The 19,516-nt window shown below is 40.5% G+C and overlaps 1 protein-coding gene across 1 annotated transcript in view; it reads right to left on the bottom strand.

Annotated features, from left to right (window-relative positions):
• The window catches only part of PGS1 (Phosphatidylglycerophosphate synthase 1), a 58,755-nt gene that overhangs the window by 13,043 nt on the left and 26,196 nt on the right, over positions 1-19,516 (bottom strand). Inside the window, exons 4-7 of the mRNA XM_080274439.1 lie at positions 15,954-16,097; positions 14,616-14,743; positions 13,807-13,987; positions 5,168-5,776 (exon numbers count right to left, since the gene is read on the bottom strand). Of these exons, the coding sequence (XP_080130565.1) occupies positions 5,168-5,776; positions 13,807-13,987; positions 14,616-14,743; positions 15,954-16,097 (1,062 nt within the window). The remainder of the gene's footprint in view (positions 1-5,167; positions 5,777-13,806; positions 13,988-14,615; positions 14,744-15,953; positions 16,098-19,516) is intronic.

Raw genomic sequence — 19,516 nt, forward strand, 5'->3', positions numbered from 1 at the left:
ACCTCTTTCTTAATCTGAATAACTTCATTTGGTGGCAGCAGTAATAATGAGAGAGAGAGAGAGAGAGAGAGAGAGAGAGAGAGAGAGAATCATAACTCTACTCAGAGGTTTAACAGGGTACATGCATCCTCTTGAATGGATGTTGTATGTAGGATGATGTACAATAACAGCGTATTGATTATGTACAGTATTTTTCTCATTCAACTTAACTCTAGACTGTTTTATACAGCTTAGGGGAAACTTACTGAGTTAGATACTGACGTTATTAACCTCTTCTTCACGACTACGTTGCTCTCCTAATCTAAAAATAATTGTCTGATGAAAGAATAAAAAAAAAATAATGTAGAAGTACCTGTAATTACAGTGAAGGAGTTTAACCTGACAGTTGATGGAATGGCTCAACACTGCAAGAGTCCTAAAAACAATATGATACTATATGTGAATGATGTACTGGTAACCTGTGGACTGCAGCTCAGATTTTCAAATGTTTGAATGAAGAGTCAATGGACTTGTGTAAACAATTTCACATGCCATTTTACTTTTTCATCGGACTCTAATCATTTATTAGATACTGTAGTCTATGCCTTGAGGTCCAGCAGTTCTGACAAAAAACAAACATGACATATGCACCTTCTCATTTCATGACTTTTGGTACTAATATCTACTACCCATAGTGAACATAAGTTAGGACTGAATCATTCAGGACTGGAGTAGTATTATCAGAAGAAGTGTTTTTATGGCATGTCAGTGGATCTTGCAAAAGATCAATTATGTTAAGACTGTTTTAACAAAATTCAAATCTCCAAACTGTTCCCATGTTCAGTCTAAGATTGATTTTCCATCCTTTTAGTCAGCTGATCACTTCTCTACATTTTTGTGTTTAGCAATCTTTCTCATTTCTGGATATACACAACCACCTTTAACCCTTTTGCACCTCTGACGTATGTGTTTATGATCGCAAAGCACTAAGTAATGCCGCCCATAACATGGCCTATTACGTTCCATAACATCTGTATGTACTGGGATGCAGTTTATTGGCCTATATGTATTCTCTGAGCCTGGTATACCTCACTGGGAAAGAAAAATAAGCTCCACCCACCAACAAATGACAGTTCAGACAAATGATGTCATCTGAAACGTCACTGCTCACCACAGAGTTTTATTGGCTCCTACTTTGTACACCTGGCTCTCAGTTTGTGTCTGGCACTTGAGGAGGTAGGATTACGTCGATTGTCGTATCTGTGCATTGCCATATTGGGAATTTATTGTGATTTTTTCTGTGACTGTTTTCAGGAATACACAGCCATGTCAGACAGTAGTGACGAATATTCTGATGCATCGTATGTGCCAGGGGAGTCAAGTGAGGATGATAGTACTGACAGTGAGTTATCACTAAGTGATAATTAATTATGGAGGGAAGATGACCCGACTGAGGGGTGGGTGGAGGTATCTGGTGAACATTTTTGCAGACCAACGGCCAGACACCTTTCCTGCCTTCAGTGACAGTGCTGCCCAGGATATGATGCCCCCTACTTTTGCTTCCCCTGGCACTGCTTTTAGTCATTTTCTTGATGACGGAGTGATGTCAAAATTGTGTTCATGGGTGAATGAAAGGGCTGATGCGTACTGGGCTCTGAATCCTGGTAAAAGTAAAGAACATGGCCTAAAATGGTGACCAGTTACAACTGATGAAATGCATGTTTTCATAGGACTGCTAATGGTGATGGGAGTGTTACAGTACCCAGATATGCACATGTACTGGTCTCACAGTGTGTGTTATGGAGGCCCCCAGGGCTAAGTGGTGTCACGAAAGCCAAAAAAAAACTAGAACACCCCAATGCTTTCTTCATCAAGCCCTTCCACCGTATCCCCCTAATTATAGTATACAAGATGTGTCTATGTAATGAATATTTATGTTACATATATTGCATTTATAAAGAAGGGAACATATGGCACTCTACTGAAGACAAAACAAGTATTTTCTATTAAGCATTCCTTATGCAAGTTTATGGTCTTGGGGGTGGGTGGGATGGGCGGGCTATGTGACGCCCTGCGGCATGGGTGTAAAGGGGTTAACTAGATGGCAGATGATCATGATTTCTGCCTGCTGGTAAACAACATGCAAATTCATTTGGGGTAAAAGAATACCCAAAATACAGTAAAAATCTTAACTTTACACCAATTCTAGCATAGAAACCTAGCATTCCATTGCATAAAAGTTAAATTTTACAGAGTCAAATTTTGTGTACCTCTGGGTACTGAAGTATGAATTCAGTGATGCAGATACAAAGCTACAAAGAAAAATTTTGAAAAGAATAGCAAGGGCCAGTTACCTTCTACAGTACTATGACTGACTACCATCAGTCTGTAAGTTTGCCACATACAGTCCTATGATTGATAATTGTAGAAGGTCTGTCAAAAACTGCTGAGCACTAACCCAGCCCCGTTTGACATAAATGGTTCCTACCCAATCAAAACTAGGAGATGAAGTGATGAGAAGGAAGATCCCACCCCCTCACCAGGTCTGTGCGGGGAACCCCCCCCCCAGCCACTTCTCCATGTACCTCTGGCTGATTGGGTATGGCCCACTCAGTCCCCTCCCACCCAAACTACTCACCATTACCACATCTACATTGTATGGAGGGGTGTCTCATGTCTGCTCACCCACCCTCCGAGCCCCCCCTACCTCCTCCGCCTCCCTCCACTCTCCCTTTATGTCAAATGACGTGGCTATTTCCTAGGTATGATCGCTTTATGTGTGTTTCCTCCTACCATAATACCCCTCACACCACCTCCCCAACATTGGGATATGTCTCATTCCCTCACCCCCACCAGAGATCCCCAACCCCATCTCCATCTTCCTCCCTCCCTATCCTTTGTCCTGAATATGACGTGGTAATTTCCCTGTCATGATCGGCTTGTACCTGTCTACTCTCACGCTGACTGTTGCACCTAGTTTCATCAACGGAAACATATTTTTCATTGATTTTTTTTTTTTTTTTATTCTGGTAAGGTTCTTTAGCATTTTTTTTTTTTTTTTACCCATGCTGACTCCTACACGTAGTTTCATCAACAGCAATATATTTCACATTGATTTCAATGATTTTGGTAAGGTTCTCTATCGAAATTTAGGTTTAAGTCGATATTTTCAAATTTCATTTCTTACTGCGAGGTGGGACTTTTATAATCTTTGATGGGCGGTTTTGCAGTAACTATTAGGCCTAGGGGACTGAGAGTGGCATTTTCAGGTGTGTCAATTCAAGCCCTTGAAATCTATAATAAAATTTTTTTACCTTGGTAAAAGTTGAAAAATTGACCCCGATTTGCAGCTGGGGTGGAATATAGCTTCAGAAAAATGCAGTCTTTCGGGGTTAATGAATGATTTGCACTCAAAACTGTAGCCAGATATTTTGGACACAACTTTAGCTGGATAAACAGGTACTCTGACTAGATCAACAGGTGCCCTAACTGGATAAATGAGTACAATGAATGGATAAATAGTTATTATCTGGGAAAAAAAAAAAAATTCTAACTAGATCAACACGTACTCTAATTGGTTAAATGGGTACTCTGAATGGTAAACAGGTACTCTAACTGGGAAAAATAGGTACCCCAGCTAGATCAACAGGTACCTAATTGGATAAATGGGCACCTAATTGAAGAGATGGGTACTCAAATTGGAAACTCTGGTACTTTAACTGGCTAAATCAGGACTCTAACAAGGGAAACAGTACTGTAACTTGGTAAACGGGTACTATAACTAAATCAACAGGCACTGCATCTATGTAAACTGATACCATGCTGTATCCAGATTAAAAAAAAAAAAAAAAATTAATTGGGCAAATGGTAAATGAATAAATAACCACTTTATGTGGATAATTCATCAATATCATTATCCAAACACCAATACCTACTTCAATGATAGAGTGAGGTAGGAAGAGGTACTTATTCTGGGTAACTTCTACTATGTTGTTATCATCCTAACCCTACTTCCCATTAATATATAGGGTAAGTAGAATCCAGCAATAGGAAAAGAAAAGCACAAAATTTTAAAAACTATCAACATAATGCAAAGCAAATATAAGCCACATGTCCATTCCCTCAGCACTCTACCTTTTTACCTAAATTCTTGATTCCATCCCACTGAGTACGGTACCTGATTGAGTTAATGAGCTGACATCTGCAAGTACGAGGCAGGGTAATTATTCTGGTAAAAGCAAAAGTCTTATTTCAAAATGCATGATACTGTTTGGGTGACTTATGACTACACAGGTACAGTGTACTGCCCTGATATCCAAGTATTAACCCCTTCAATACGACATCATATTTCTTATTTTATTTTCCTTGTTATTACTGTTTTAAGTCCAGGTTCATCTGAATTACCCAATGGATGACAGACTGAAGTTGCCCTTTCCCTACATTCTACCATCCTCTTCTGGGGAGATACAGATGGAGCCATATGACAACTGCTCAGCCAGGTAGGGCATTAACAGTGCCATCATGTGAAGGCACCCCTATCCAGTACCTAATCTTACTAATATCAGAAAACTTTACTTGACTAGGGAGATAATATATGAGCTGGAAAGATTAGATATAACATTCACTAATCCTTTCACATCAGGAGATCTCCACCAAGTTTAATACCTGTACATTCTTCTTGCAAGAGGGGAACAAGTCAAGAGTGAGAGCAGTGGAAATGAGTTACTTGAGAGGAGCATGTGGAGTGACGTGGAGGGACAGGTTGACGAATGAAGAAGTGAAGGAACGTTGTGGGGTAGATGTGGATGTGGTTGAAAAGATTAGGAGAAATACACTGAGGTGGTTTGGACATGTGGAGAGAATGGAGAATGAAAGACTGACTAAGAGGGTGTATATAGGTGAGGTGGAGGGAGGGAGAGGGAGGGGTAGACCGAGGATGAGGTGGAGGGATGGAGTTGAGAGGTATATGAGGGAGGGGGGGGGTGAGTTGGAGGGAGGGGAGTCAAATGGTGGGTGACAGAGTGACTTGGAGGCGTTTTGTCTGCGGCCACCCTTTGCGGGATTAGGGCGTCGGGCTATAGATAGATAGATAGACATTCTTCTATAGGTAAAGAATAAAATAAAAAACATGTCATTGGAGAGAAGAGGTTAGCTGAGCTAAGTGCATATCCACTGACAAATTCCTCACCTTAGGATGTGCCATAAGGATGTTGTAGGATGCCTGGGAGCCATGTATGATGCAGTTCTTGTACTCCTGCGTCAGGTTGAAGTATCCCGATGCCAGCTGTATCCTCGACCCAATCTCTGCTGTGGCCAGGAATTTGTTGGTCACTAGGCTGTCATTCTCAATCTCAAATGGCCCCATTTGTATGGTTGGGAAGACTATGGTGTCCAACTGTTCATCTACGTGCTCTTGCGAATCACTTAAGTGGCCACTTGGTAAACTCTCTGATTGGGAATGTAAACTGTCTGGCCTGGTAACATGAGGACTGTCAGACTGGCTGACTGGATTTTTTGTGATAGAGACCTGAGATTTGTCTGACTGGTTCTCTGTTGTGCTGACTGTGTGAGCGGCTAAAATTCTGTCAGTCCCCATATTTAACCTATGATCTTGCACCCACTGTAACCAATTATGCTCTGGCATGTCTTTCTGAGGCATCCTGTCAATCTGTCTATCTGGTGAGGCTTCATCTTGGTGCATGATGTGAGCAAGCCTGGTGGGATTCTGATCACACTCCTTCTTCCACAGTTCCATTATTTTTGACTTCACAGCTAAACTATACTTCTTGTAGTCACCCTGAAGAAAATGAATCATTATTAGATTTTCATTGATGACAGCCTGTGGTCTACCGGCTGAAGATATGGTCAATTATTGTGTGCATTAGTGGAAATCCCTAAGAGGCTGCCAGGGGTTTGTTAACTCCCTTTATAGCACGCAAACTGTGTGGAAATCAAGTCCACTACAACCAAAACTCCACTACCTGTATATCCATAACTAGCCATATGCTTCATATTTTTCTATGACCTCTAACTTCACAACAATATCTCAAGAGCTGATGAAATAGAACCCATAGGTGGCATGTTTAAAGTGTAACATGAGAAAAAAAATAATAAAAAGGTAAAAAAAATGATGTACAGAATGGCCACAAAGAAGTCCAGTAATCATTACAGGTCCAGAGTGCAGGTCACACTGGGCAAGTCATGTGCATTAGTCTGACCCTGATGGCTGCTTACAAGCAGAGACAACTGGATGCCACACAACATTTATTATAAAATATCAGATATCTCTTAGAAATACTAAAAGTGCCAATCAGATGAGAGGGTCTGTAATATAAAGTTACACAGTGTTCATTATATTGAGAGTTTACTGTATGTAATGTCACCAAAGGCTTTACATATGGCAGTTATGCCTCAGGGCACTAAAACCTGCACAGGTAATAAAAGACTGGTTGTTACAGTTGCAACTATTAGTTGATGAGGTTCGTAAGTTGGAGCATCTTATTCAAGATAATATCCAATGATTATATTCCACTCAGATACACCGTACACAATAAAGCATGTTCAGCTCTGATACACTGTACACAACAAATAATTTAAAATTATCTTGAATACTTTAATAATTTTGCTGCAATGAATGCACTGCACTTTTTTTATACTGTCAAATGGTATATTTCAGTTGAAAGAAACAGAAGCCGACACATGTATTCATGACTTAACAGTCTTAAACTGCTTTATTTGTCTATATATGCAGTACAGGTATATATTTTTTTTTGGATAAGTTGCTTATAAAGCAACACCTAATTATTAAAGAACTGCTTCAGGCTCACTACTAAGGTGGTGCCACCCTTTCAAACCAATACACAATTCACATTATTTCAAAGTCTTTGCACAACTTTCTTCACCTTAAAAGAAGCTTTTTGAAAAAGAAAATCTAATATAACCTTCAATGACCCCTTCATTACTAGGAGGACTCTCCTAAAGTAAATAAAATAATCTGATATTATATATATATATATATATATATATATATATATATATATATATATATATATATGCATAAATATATATATATATATATATATATATATATATATATATATATATATATATACATAAATATATATATATATATATATATATATATATATATATATACATAAATATATATATATATATATATATATATATATATATATATATATATATATATATTTAGTGGTAGGTGGGGGCGCTCACCATCCACTCAATGTAGTGTTGCTATCGGATGTCTGCCCTGTCCTCTCCTCCTTCCTTCTTCTATCTTTCTTTCCTTCATTCTTTCCTCGTCCTTCTGCCTACGGGTGACTTTACACTCCCTCTTCTGTCTTTAATTCCTTCATTCTTTCCTCTTCCTTCTGCCTATGGGTGACTACAATGAGTGACAAGCCAAATGGTTTCCTGTACACCAGGAAACCATTTACTACACTGGGTGGTAACCATATAACCAAATTTTGGCGCCTGGTTGTTTAGTGGGTAATTATTGTGCTCCAATTGGATTGAGCCGGTGAAGGTTTATATCCAAGGGGTGGTTGGGGTTTATTGCTCACGTAATGCCACTCAGGGATGAGTGAGGCTGGTCACTCTCATCTTAAATGTCAAGACCAACTGCCTAGCCCCGGGCTCCTACGCTCCTCATAGGGCAACGTAGGATTGGATGATGTATGGATGGATGGATATATACATATATATATATACACACACACACACATATATATATATATATATATAGCTCTCTCTCTCTCTTTCATCTCATCTCATCTCATCAGCCGTTTGATCGTCCACTGCAGGACCGGTCTATCCCAACCGATGTGGGGACGATACAGCCAATGTATCTTTACCAAGTGGCTTAGGCTGTCTAGTAGAAACTGTACGTAGTTGTAGTGTTGGAGTGGCTATGGATGTGTGTGTAGTCTGTGAACCAAGTGTAATCGGCCCGTGCAAGCCGACTGGGTGCAAGCATACTCTATAGTATGTGACACTGGTTCAACCACAGCACCCCTTGTGTCTGCCAATGCAGCACGTGGCCTGAAGAAATATGTACTAGTGGAGAAGGGAGAAAAAGTGAGCAGATGGAGAGAACACTTTAAGGAATTGTTGAACGTGGAGGATGAAGTAATGCGAGTATAAGTGGCTGGGGAATGGTTGGGAGAAGGAGGGAGGTGAAAGGACAGGAAGAAATCAGTAGGATAGAAGTTGTGGAAGCAATGAAGAAAGTTAAATCAGGGAAAGCCCCAGGAATTGATGGAGTGTGTGGTGAAATGCTGAAGCATGGGGGAGAGATAGCAGTAGAATGGATGTGGAAGATGTGCAGATTGGCCTGGGAGGAAGGTAGAGTCCCGGAGGATTGGAAGTCAGGTATAATTATTCCCTTGTACAAAGGAAAAGGGGAAAAAGAAGTGTGTGGTAATCATAGGGGCATTTGTCTTCTTAGTATAATAGGAAAAGTGTATGGTAGGATACTTATTGACAGAGTTAGAGAAAGAACAGAGAAATTAGTTGGAGAAGAACAGGGAGGCTTTAGGAAGGGAAGAGGTTGTGTAGATCAGATATTCATTCTCAGATCTTTAGTGGAAAAGTTTCTAGAGAAGGGAAAGAAGTTGTATGCGGCTTTCATGGATTTGGAGAAAGCATATGACAGGGTGGATAGACTAGGATTGTGGAAAGTGTTAAGAATATATGGAGTAGATGGGAAGTTGTTGAATGCTGTGAAGAGTATGTACGATGGTGCGAAGGCTGCAGTGCGTGTGGATGGTGAACTAAGTGAATTTTTCTCTTTGAAAGTTGGGTTGAAACAGGGATGTGTCATGTCTCCATGGTTGTTCAATCTGTACATGGATGGGGTAATAAAAGAGGTACAAGGTAGGGTAGTGGATGTTGGAGTGGCCCTGGTGAGAGAGGATAGTGTTTGGAAACTCCCTGTACTGCTGTTTGCAGATGATACTGTGTTGTTGAGTGAAGACGAAGGGGAACTGCAAGGCTTGGTGGATGAGTTTGAGAGAGTGTGTAAGAAACGGAATCTAAAGGTGAATGTAGGGAAGAGTAAAGTGATGGTCTTTGAGAGAGGTGAAGTCAGTGAATGTACAGCGAGGTTGGATGGTGAGGAATTGGAAAATGTGAGTACGTTTAAGTACTTGGGTAGTGTGATGAGTAAGGATGGAGGTTTGGAGGGTGAAGTGCTTGAAAGGGTACAGCAGGGAAGAAAGGTTGCTGGTTCTTTGAAAGCAGTGATAAGAAACAGGGAAGTGAGCATGGAAATGAAAAAGTTACTACATGACAGTATTGTGATACCAACTCTAACGTACAGAAGTGAAGCTTGGACGTTGTTGGAAGGACACAAGTCAAGAGTGAGAGCCGTGGAAATGAGTTATTTAAGAGGAGCCTGTGGAGTCACATGGAGAGACAGGCTGATGAATGTGGATATAAAGGAGCGTTGTGGTGTTGATGTGGATGTGATAGGAAGCGTTATGAGGAACACACTGAGGTGGTTTGGCCATGTGGAGAGGATGGAGGGTGAAAGACTGACGAAGAGAGTGTATGTGAGTGAGGTGGAGGGGGAAAGAGGGAGGGGAGGCCGAGGGATGAGATGGAGAGATGGGGTGGAGAGGTATATGAGAGGGGGGTGTCAGTTGGGAGCAGGGGAGTGAAATGGCGGAGGACAGGGCGACTTGGAGGCGATTTGTTTGTGGCCACCCCAAACGGGATTGAGGCGTCTGGCAATAGATAGATAGATATATATATATATATATATATATATATATATATATATATATATATATATATATTATCGTGGCATAAGCTTACTGTATGTGGTAGGGAAGGTATATGGAAGAATTATTATAAAGAATGTAAGAGAGATATCAGAAGTCCTAGTGAGTGATGAACAGGGTGGCTTTAGGAGTGGCAGAGGATGTGTGGACCAAATATTTGCAGTGAGACAGATAGTAGAGAAGGCTTGTGAAAAGGACCATAAGGTGTTTATGGCATTCATGGATCTGGAAAAAGCATATGACAAAGTGGACAGAGAAGGATTGTGGAAAGTTTTGCGCATGTATGGTGTAGAGGGTAAACTGCTAGGTGCCGTCAAGAGTTTTTATGATGATAGTGAAGCATGTGTCTGAGTTAATGGGCATCTAAGTGAATGGTTCACGATCTGTGTGGGCGTGCGACAAGGTTGTGTGATGTCCCCATGGTTGTTCAATGTATATATGGATGGGGTGATCAGAGAAGTGAAAACACGAGTAATGGAGAGAGGGATGGCACTGATAATGAATGGTGATGGATGGAATATCTCAAATTTGTTGTATGCTGATGATGCAGTGTTCCTTGCAAGTACCGGACAAGAACTTGGCAGACTAGTGCAGAGTTTTGCTGATGTCTGTAAGCGTCGTTCCTTGAGAGTAAATGTAAAAAAGAGTAAAGTGATGGTTATTGAGAGAGACTGTGACTCCCAGTGCAATGTAACACTGAATGGAAAGAGACTGGAATTGGTGAGAGAGTTCAAATACCTGGATACAGTGATAGAAAAAGAGAGGAAAATGCACAAAAGAAGTTGAAAGTAGAGTGACACAAGGAAGAAAAGTAGCTGGTGCAATGAAGGCCTTGATAAAAAACAGAGGGTTGAGTGTTGCAGCTGCACAAGGCTTACATGAAGGAGTGTTAGCGCCAACTTTAACATATGGATGTGAGACTATGGTGTGGCATGAAAATGAAAAGTCAAGAGTAACAGCAGTGGAGATGGGACTGTTGAGGAATGTATGTGGAGTACAGAGGGTGGATAGGATACAAAATAATGTGATTCGTGAAAGATGCGGAGTGAGGAAGTCGGTGGACACCAGAATTGAAGAAAGTGTACTGAGATGGTATGGTCAAGTGGAGAGAATGGATAACAATAGTGTGAAGAAGGTATATCTGAGCGAATTCGAAGGAGGGAGGAGGCGAGGTAGGCCAAGGAGAAGGTGGAGAGATATGGTGGATGAATGTGTGAGGAAGAGAGGTTTGGAAGTCGGTGACGCTAGGGAACTGACAGGAGATCAAGCTGGCTGGATGAATTTTGTAAGGAGAAGTGCATGATCAGGGATTTTTGGCATTCCTTTTTAACGTGGCAGCGTCTGAATTGACTCTGTCGGATAGATTATGTGAAGCTACAGAAAGTGGTGAATGTTTTTGGTGTATCCGATAGAGCCAGGATTCCGGGGGCTTGAATGATAAGTGAATAGAAGTGTGGCCCACTGGATTGGGCAATTTTGGGCTGTCTCGCCATTGCTACTCCTCACCCTGCCCTTGGGTGGGAAAGGAGGTCCGGATGATGATGATGATGATATATATAATCCCTCTAATATCCGAACACCCAATATCTGGGTGTGCTAAGCCGTCTCCGCTCTTTCTTTAACCCTGCACAATTGTTGACTCTATACAGGGGTTTTATCCGCCCCTGTGTGGAGTACAACTCTCATGTGTGGGGAGGCTCCCCACATACAGCTCTTCTCAATAGGGTGGAGTCAAAGGCTTTTCGTCTCATTAACTCTCCTCCTCTTACTGACTCCCTTCAACCTCTGTCTCTTCGCTGCACTGTTGCATCTTTATCTCTTTTCTATCGCTACTTTAATGGTCACTGCTCCTCTGAACTGTCTGCTTGCATTCCTCCACCTCTACGACGGGTGCGTAGCACCCATCTGGCAGCAAACTCTCATCCCTTTTCTGTCCAACTCTCTAATGCAAGAGTTAACCGTTACTCCCAGTCTTTCATTTATGCAACAGGTCAGCTCTGGAACTGTCTCCCTCTATCTGTATTTCCTGCTGCCTATGATCTCCAGTCTTTCAAACGCAGTGCATCCAGGCATCTCAAAACGATCGGATCTTGAATTTGGCTCTCTATTGTATTTTGTTTTTCTCTTGGAGGGAACTGTTATCGCGGGCTCATGGCCTTTGGTTCCTTCTTCCTTGCATAAAAAAAAAAAAAAAAAAAAAACTAACCGGACATAATCGTCCCGGGATCCAATATTCCCAAAATGGGCCAAAAACCGCAAAAAATTAAAAAAAAATCTGACTTTTTTCCCTCCCGTAATTTGAAATTGCCGCGTGGCGCCGAACAGCTGTTACACCATGGTCCCTTCACCCCTTCCTTCCTCCCCCTTCCCCCTCCCCTGTCAGGGTTGCCATTTGGTATTTTTCATTACCAAGTGTGGGCCAATTTGGTAATGAAAAATTCGTTTGGTAATGAATCAGAATAATGCATTACCAAACGGATTTTTCACATGTATGAGGATACACAGGATGGAGATGGTGGATTGTTTGCTCTCTCTGATTAATCTGCTACCCTACATAGCGTGAAAATAATCAACATGGTGTTAATTACAAGGAGAGTGATTACATGTATTTCCACTTGTATATATAATTAGTGAAGAATTTGGTAATGAAAAGTTAAATTTGGTAATGAAAGTTGAGGAGATTGGTAATGTGGCCGTTGTGATCTGGCAACTCTGTTACCCCGCCATCATCAACAGTCACAGCCAAACTCCGATCGAGAGCAGATGCTTATAGCAGTGCAAGCCACAGGTGCTTCTTTTTTGTGAATAAACAGTGAATAAACTGCAATACCACGCCACAAGAACACACGGGAATTTACAGTGTTGTGCAGTGTTAAGAAATTAGAATTTAGAGTGCAGAGGATTAACTGTGGACTGCAAACTGGCGGTTCAAACCAGTCCAGGAGCCAGGGACTTGTAAGTACCCAGAATGTTTCATATTGTATAAACTCACCTCTAAAACCTCATTTTATGGTTCTTTTGCATTTATTTCAGTCTTTTGTGTCCCTTATTGGTGTGATTTGGGTCTTAAATTGGTGCAATGAATGTCCAGAGGGAGTTGTATAGGTGTTTTTCTGAGTTAGGGTCCATAAGTACAAGTCCAGGAGGTTGGGGCCCAATATCCGGACATGCCTTTGGCTCTATTACGTCGGATATTGGAGGGATTACTAGTAAAGAACCACCAGGGCTTGTATATACATCTTCATCTTTATTGGCTTACGTTTCGGTACAAACTTTTACCATCATCAGAGCCTAAAAAAAAGAAATAAAGGACTGTACACATAATATTCTTCCTTTCTGTATTTTAGTCATAATAAAATAAAATTGCATTAATTTCTGCATAAAAGCCTTAAGGTGAAAAGTGCAAAACGAATACTTTTGGTGAAATTAACCTACGTGAAATAATGAAATTAAAAAATCATTCCAGGTCAAGTAAAACAAAAAATCTGAAGACGGGACTGGTAAATAAAATTGCTATTAAAACTATCTATCTATCTATCTATTACCAGATGCCATAATCCCATAAGGGGTGGCCATTTGACATTGAGTTATTTGTTTTACAGGAAGGGGCACTAACCCTCCACCAACCCACTTGCTGACACGAATAGGGAGCACGTATGGTTTGGTTATATGGTTACCACCCAGCGTTGTAAATGGTTTCTTGGCTTACAGGAAACCATTAGGATTGTCACTCAATGTAAAGCTACCTGTAAAGGAAAGAAAAGCAATAAGAAGTGATGACGACATCAGTCCGATGAAGTATTATTCATTTTATTTTAGTTGACTTCAGGTGATTTCATTCTGCTGAAGTGAGAATTTCTGAACTTAAAGGGTTAGATATGGCCTTCATTAACCCCTCCACTAATTAATGACCATTCCAAGTTGAATATAACTGTTTCATGGTAAGATTTGCAAAATGAAAAAAATATCAGACTGAAAGCATGAACCATTCATGCATTCAACATCATCAAACACAACACACCAAATAGGGATGAATGTTGCTCCCTTGTGGCATGGCTTCTGTGTCATCAGCATTCAACTGCAGTGAGAAGTTAGCCAGGGTGGATATGATGTTGTGGTAGAAGGAAGCCAATGCAGGACAGTCATCAAACACCAGGTAGCGGTCCTGCCGGTTGGTGAAGTAGTCATTGCTGAGGTTGGCTCTGGGAGGAAGAACCAGATGACCATCATCATCATCATAATCATAGTCCTTATTAAGTTTTGGATGGGAGGATCCAGAAATAGGAAAAGGAAAGCAAAATTTACAAGTGACAAAAAAAATTGGACCAAATATTCATCTATATTCAAACATCTAAAAATCTTGACCCTGCATCACTGACAAAATCACTCACCTATTATTATCAATGTGTTTCACAAACCCCTGTGGGATAACAATTCAGCTAACTAATCCTAGCTGAACTAGGAAGTACAGTACCCTTAATGATGTCTGAAAGATGGTGACAGAGAGACAGGCCTCCCATTTCACCAGCCACCTGGATGCCAACTTCTGGCCTATGCTGAAAGTAGTCAAGCATGGTCCGCCATGGGATAAGGGTACCAGAAATGTCTCTGACAGTGGCTTCTTTCACAGTGGTGACATATCAAGATCTCCTGAACCAATCTCTGACTAGCTTTCCATTGATTTCTACAATATTTGTGACATTTCTTTTAACTTCTCACTCATAAGCAGAGAAAACAAGAACACAAGGGATGGGAGTATAAGAGCTCTTCTATCCTGACCATTAAATATTTGGATATCAAACATTCATTCGTGTTCTAAAAGACACTGACCCAGAAATGAGAAGAGAGTCATCAAAGACATAGAGTTTCATGTGCTGGAGTCCGACAACTTCATTCCATCGCTGCGGTATGATCCGGCGCAGCAACCCTCGCAGTTTTGGGGTGTGATATAGCGACACCTGGTGGTCAGCAAAAAAGAACTGGCAATTGTAATCCATCTCATCATCATCATCACCACCATTGTTGTCATTGTAACCATAACACTGTTTATACAGAATTTATGGTGACCACAAAGAATTTTCAGTCATGATCACCGTCATCATGGCATTATATCCCATGATGAAAATGATGCCATAAAATTACAGAAAGGTTTGTTACCTTTTGTAAAATTACAAGTCTCAGTGTTAAACTTTCTCCTTCTGTGTTGCAGGAGCTGCAAGAGTGATTGTACTGTATGTGATAGACTATATATATATATATATATATATATATATATATATATATATATATCATCTCATCTCATCAGCCATTTGAGTGTCCACTGCAGGACCGGCCTATCCTTACTGAAGTGGGTACGATACAGCCAATGTATCTCTACCAAGTGGCTTAAGCTGTCTGGTAGAGATTGTATGTAGGGTGAGAAGTGCTTGTATGTGTAATTGTAGTGTTGGAGTGGCTTTGGATGTCTGTGTAGTCTGTGAACCAAGTGTAATTGGCCAGCGCAAGTCAATTGGGTGTAAGCATACTTTACAGTAGGAGACACTGGTTCAACCACAGCACCCCTTGTGTCCGCCAATGCAGTATGTGGCCGGGTGAACACTCCCAAAGTTTATTACCCTGGTAGGGCGCGAACCCTGGTCCACCCGTGTACGAAACGCACACTCTACCACTATACCACAGAGGCTTCATATATATATATATATATATATATATATATATATATAGTGTATATATATATTCTGTGACTTGTGGGCCTACTGTGTCATTACACTTGTATATGTTCACTAATATACTGTATATATATATATATATATATATATATATATATACATATATATATATATATATATATATATATATATATATATATATATACACATATATATATATATATATATATATATATATATATATATATATATATATATAAAGATTCAGGTATAGTACTGTATTGATTACAGTATTGTACAGTATACAGTACTCCACACACAATTGTAATACCATAAGTGGTGATGACAATGTTCACCAATGAATTTAAGGTACTGAGTAGGTAGGTTTTTCAATTATTCGGCAAATCCAATTTCTTGGCATCAGACTGGTCCCGTAGATGCCAAATAATAGGACTTTTACTGTACTAACTTTATCTACACACTAAGAGTCACCACACACCCTACAGGCCTGGGGGAAGTCAGTAAGAAGAGGTCGGAGCATGGAGCGAGAGTTGTGCAGTCCACGAGAGCCTCGGGTGTGGTCCAGCAGCCAACACACTTGCAGGTCTGGGCATGATGCACATCGTTCCCTCATTGCACATACCTCAAAAGATAATAAAGTATATAATAAATAAATATTAAAAGAAATACTATTTCTTTCACAACTGCTACTTTAATTTCCTATTTCTGGACCCAATTCATCAACAGTATCTACGGGAAAATAAATGAGATGATGATTGTTTACACTGCATACTTGGAGTCTAGTGGTCTATGGTGCAAATCGTGATGAAGGAGAGGCTGATACTGACTTGAATCTCCGAGACGAAGATGGAGATTTTATGAATATGTAAAGCAGCCAGAGATGGAGGCAAAGTCAGTCACACATTCTTGCAGACATTGTCTTCATTTCTTACGATAAAATCAAAAACTTTAGAATACTCTAAGAAAATTCTAGGAAGTTCTAGCATCCTTCCTCTGTCTCTGTGCAAAGTATGATCATCTTCAGAAATTTATAATTGTTTTTAAATTGCGTTTTTGTACACCCTTATCAAGCACTCAAGTGTAAACCTGTAAAAGGTAATCATTATTTTGACATGTTACTCCTAAACTATTAGGGCTGGCAGGCTGCAATTTACAACAGTTATTGACCTATATGAATGAATGTTTGTGTACAAGTCTCATGTGCAAATCTACTCCAAGACAGACAGTATAACTGAGATGACAGAATTTTGTAATGATGCATTATAATACAGTCAAGCCACCTATGGCGCGGACTTCCATGCCGCGGTTTTCTTTGACATGGCAAGGTGCCAGAACCAAAAAAAACAAACCACGCACATAATATACGTCTGATGCAGCGATGCGGCAAGGTTTGAAATGCCTGGGCAAATTCCACTGGCGGTTGGCACGCTCCCGTTTGTAAACAAAGAAGATGGTGACCATTTCAGCTCAATTCTACCAAGTGCTCCAACTGTGGACTTTTTTCTCTCTTATGAGGAAGTTAAACTTCACCAAATTCATTATGTTATGAAACATTAAAGATTCATTGGGTACTGTGACTAGTTTATAGGTTTGTTCATTAAACCGCTATGAATGGGTTAGTGACGAAGCACCTATCTCTGAGCTAAGATGAAGTATAATGCCTCCCATCATCATCATCACGTATATAATAATGATTATTAATGTGTTAAATGTGAGTTTTGTTGACACTTGAGCATACAAACTTTATCAAATAAACTTCCTCTAACAGTGCTTGACCAGGCAGCCTCCGTCATCTTTAATGTCTTGGTCAGTCAGCTGATCAGCTGACTGACCAAAACATTATACTGTAGATGGCGGAGGCTGCCTGGTCAAGCACTGATTGAAAAAGTATATTTGATAAAGTTTGTATCCTCAAGCGTCAACAAAACTCACACTTAACACATTAATAATCATTCTTATATACATGATGATGATGATGGGAGGCATTATATTCGTCTTAGCTCAGAGACTGGTGCTTTGTCACTAACCAGTTCATAACGGTTTTATGAGCAACTGTATTATGCCCGAGCAGACACAAGGCTGATCCCCCTCCTACTTTTTTTGCCTATTGTTATGTGTAATACATGCACTGACTGATTGCTTGAGTGTGTGCCTGTGTAAAGTGGGGGCAAATGGGGAAAAGTGGGGTGAGAAGGGGGACTTTAGGCGAACGTCCAGAACCAAATTCCATTTTTCCCATAAGTTTACTAATTCAAAGTTTGGGGGTATCTACACCAGTATTTTTCAACCAAGAATTTTTTTTTCTATTTGGCTACGTGATTATATGATGTCTCCTAGGAATACAAACATGGGCAACTGTGTGTGTGTATGTGCCAACACAAGATCATGCAGGCCGAGTGAAAGAAGCGTTCTGGGCAAATGTGTTAGTGAGCATGGAAAAGTCTGAGAGGAATGAGTGTTTTTGATAGGAGATATGAATAGAAAAGTAGGGAATGTGAGGGTGGGTGGAGCAGTTGGTGAGTGGGGTGTTCCTGCAGAGGAGGATGAGAATGGCAGTGCTTTAGTGGACATTCGTGTGGGAGGAAGGGGTATGTGGTAGTCTATAACCTATTTAGGCATCAAATGATCCACAGGTATACATGGCAAGTGATGAGAGGGGTGGGTGGTGAACTGAATGAACGGAAGCCAATGACTGATTATGTATGCGTGGATGAGAGAATAAGAAGGTACTGTGTGTAATAGTTGCAACAGCATAGAGGTTGGGGGAGTGGACTCTCTGACCACCATGTGGTGGTGGTGAGAATCAAGTTACAAATGCAATGGACGAACAGGAGGAGGGAAGGACAGGAGGAAGTAGTCCATACAACAAGGGTAGAAACGTTGCAAGAAGATGAAAAAATGGCAGACCATAAGAGAGAAATGGAGGAGCGACTGGATTAATATGATTTGGAGCAGATGGGGGGGGGTAGAAGGTGTGAGCAAGGTATTCACAGAAGAAATCTTTGTAGCATGTGAGGTGGTATGTGGGGTGAAGAGAAGATGTAAAGGGGTGCAAAGAACAACAAGGTGGAAGAAACAAGTCAGACAAGCTGTGGCACAAAAGATGAAAGCATATAGTGAGTGGACAGGAAGCATAGGCATAGTGGAGGTTGAGACACGAAATAGAGAGTTATATGTTGAGAGGAAGAGAGAGGTGAAATGATTAGTAAGATGCAGTAAGAATAAAGTGGATGAGGAATTTGGAAGGAATTTGAGTGTAAAATGGAGGGAATGTAAGAAAATGTTCTAGATGAAGGTAAAGAGTGTTAGACAGGGTGATAAAGAAGTCAGTAGTGGAGTGAGACAAAAATGGCAGATTGATAGCGAAGAGGGGAGAAAATGTAAGCAGATTGATAAAACACATTAAGGAAATGTTAAACACAGAGAAAGAAAATAATGTGAGTGTAAGTGGCTGGGGAATGGCTTGGAGAAGGAGGGAGATGAGGAGGGAGGAAGAGATCAGTAGGATGGAAGTAGTGGAAGCAATGAAGAAAGTCAAAATGGGGAAAGCCAAGGGAATTGATGGAGTGTGTGGTGAAATGAAGTATTGGTGCGAGATAGTTGTAAAATGGATATGGAAGATGTGCAGATTGGCCTGGGAGGAAGGTAGAGTCTCAGAGGATTGAAAGTCAGGTATAATTATTCCCCTAGGTATAATTATTCCCCCATACAAAGGAAAATGGGAAAAAGAAAAATATGTGGTAAACTGGTAATCGTTGGGGCATTAGTCATCTCAGTGTAATATTACATGTGTATGGTAGGATACTTATTGACAGAGTTAAGGAAAAAACAGAGGAATTAGTTGGAGAAAAACTGGGAGATTTTAGGAGGAGAAGAGCTTTTGTAGATCAGATATTCATCTTCAGGTCTTTAGTCAGAAAGTTTCTAGAGAAGGGAAAGAAGTTGTGTGTGGCCTTCATGGATTTGGAGAAGGCATATGACAGAGCGGACAGACAAGGAACATGGAAAAGAATATATGGAGTAAATGGGAAGCAGCTGAAT

Source organism: Coenobita brevimanus, chromosome 57, assembly GCF_032717465.1.
Source record: "Coenobita brevimanus isolate Jiangsu-jjx chromosome 57, ASM3271746v2, whole genome shotgun sequence".
NCBI lineage: Eukaryota > Metazoa > Arthropoda > Malacostraca > Decapoda > Coenobitidae > Coenobita > Coenobita brevimanus.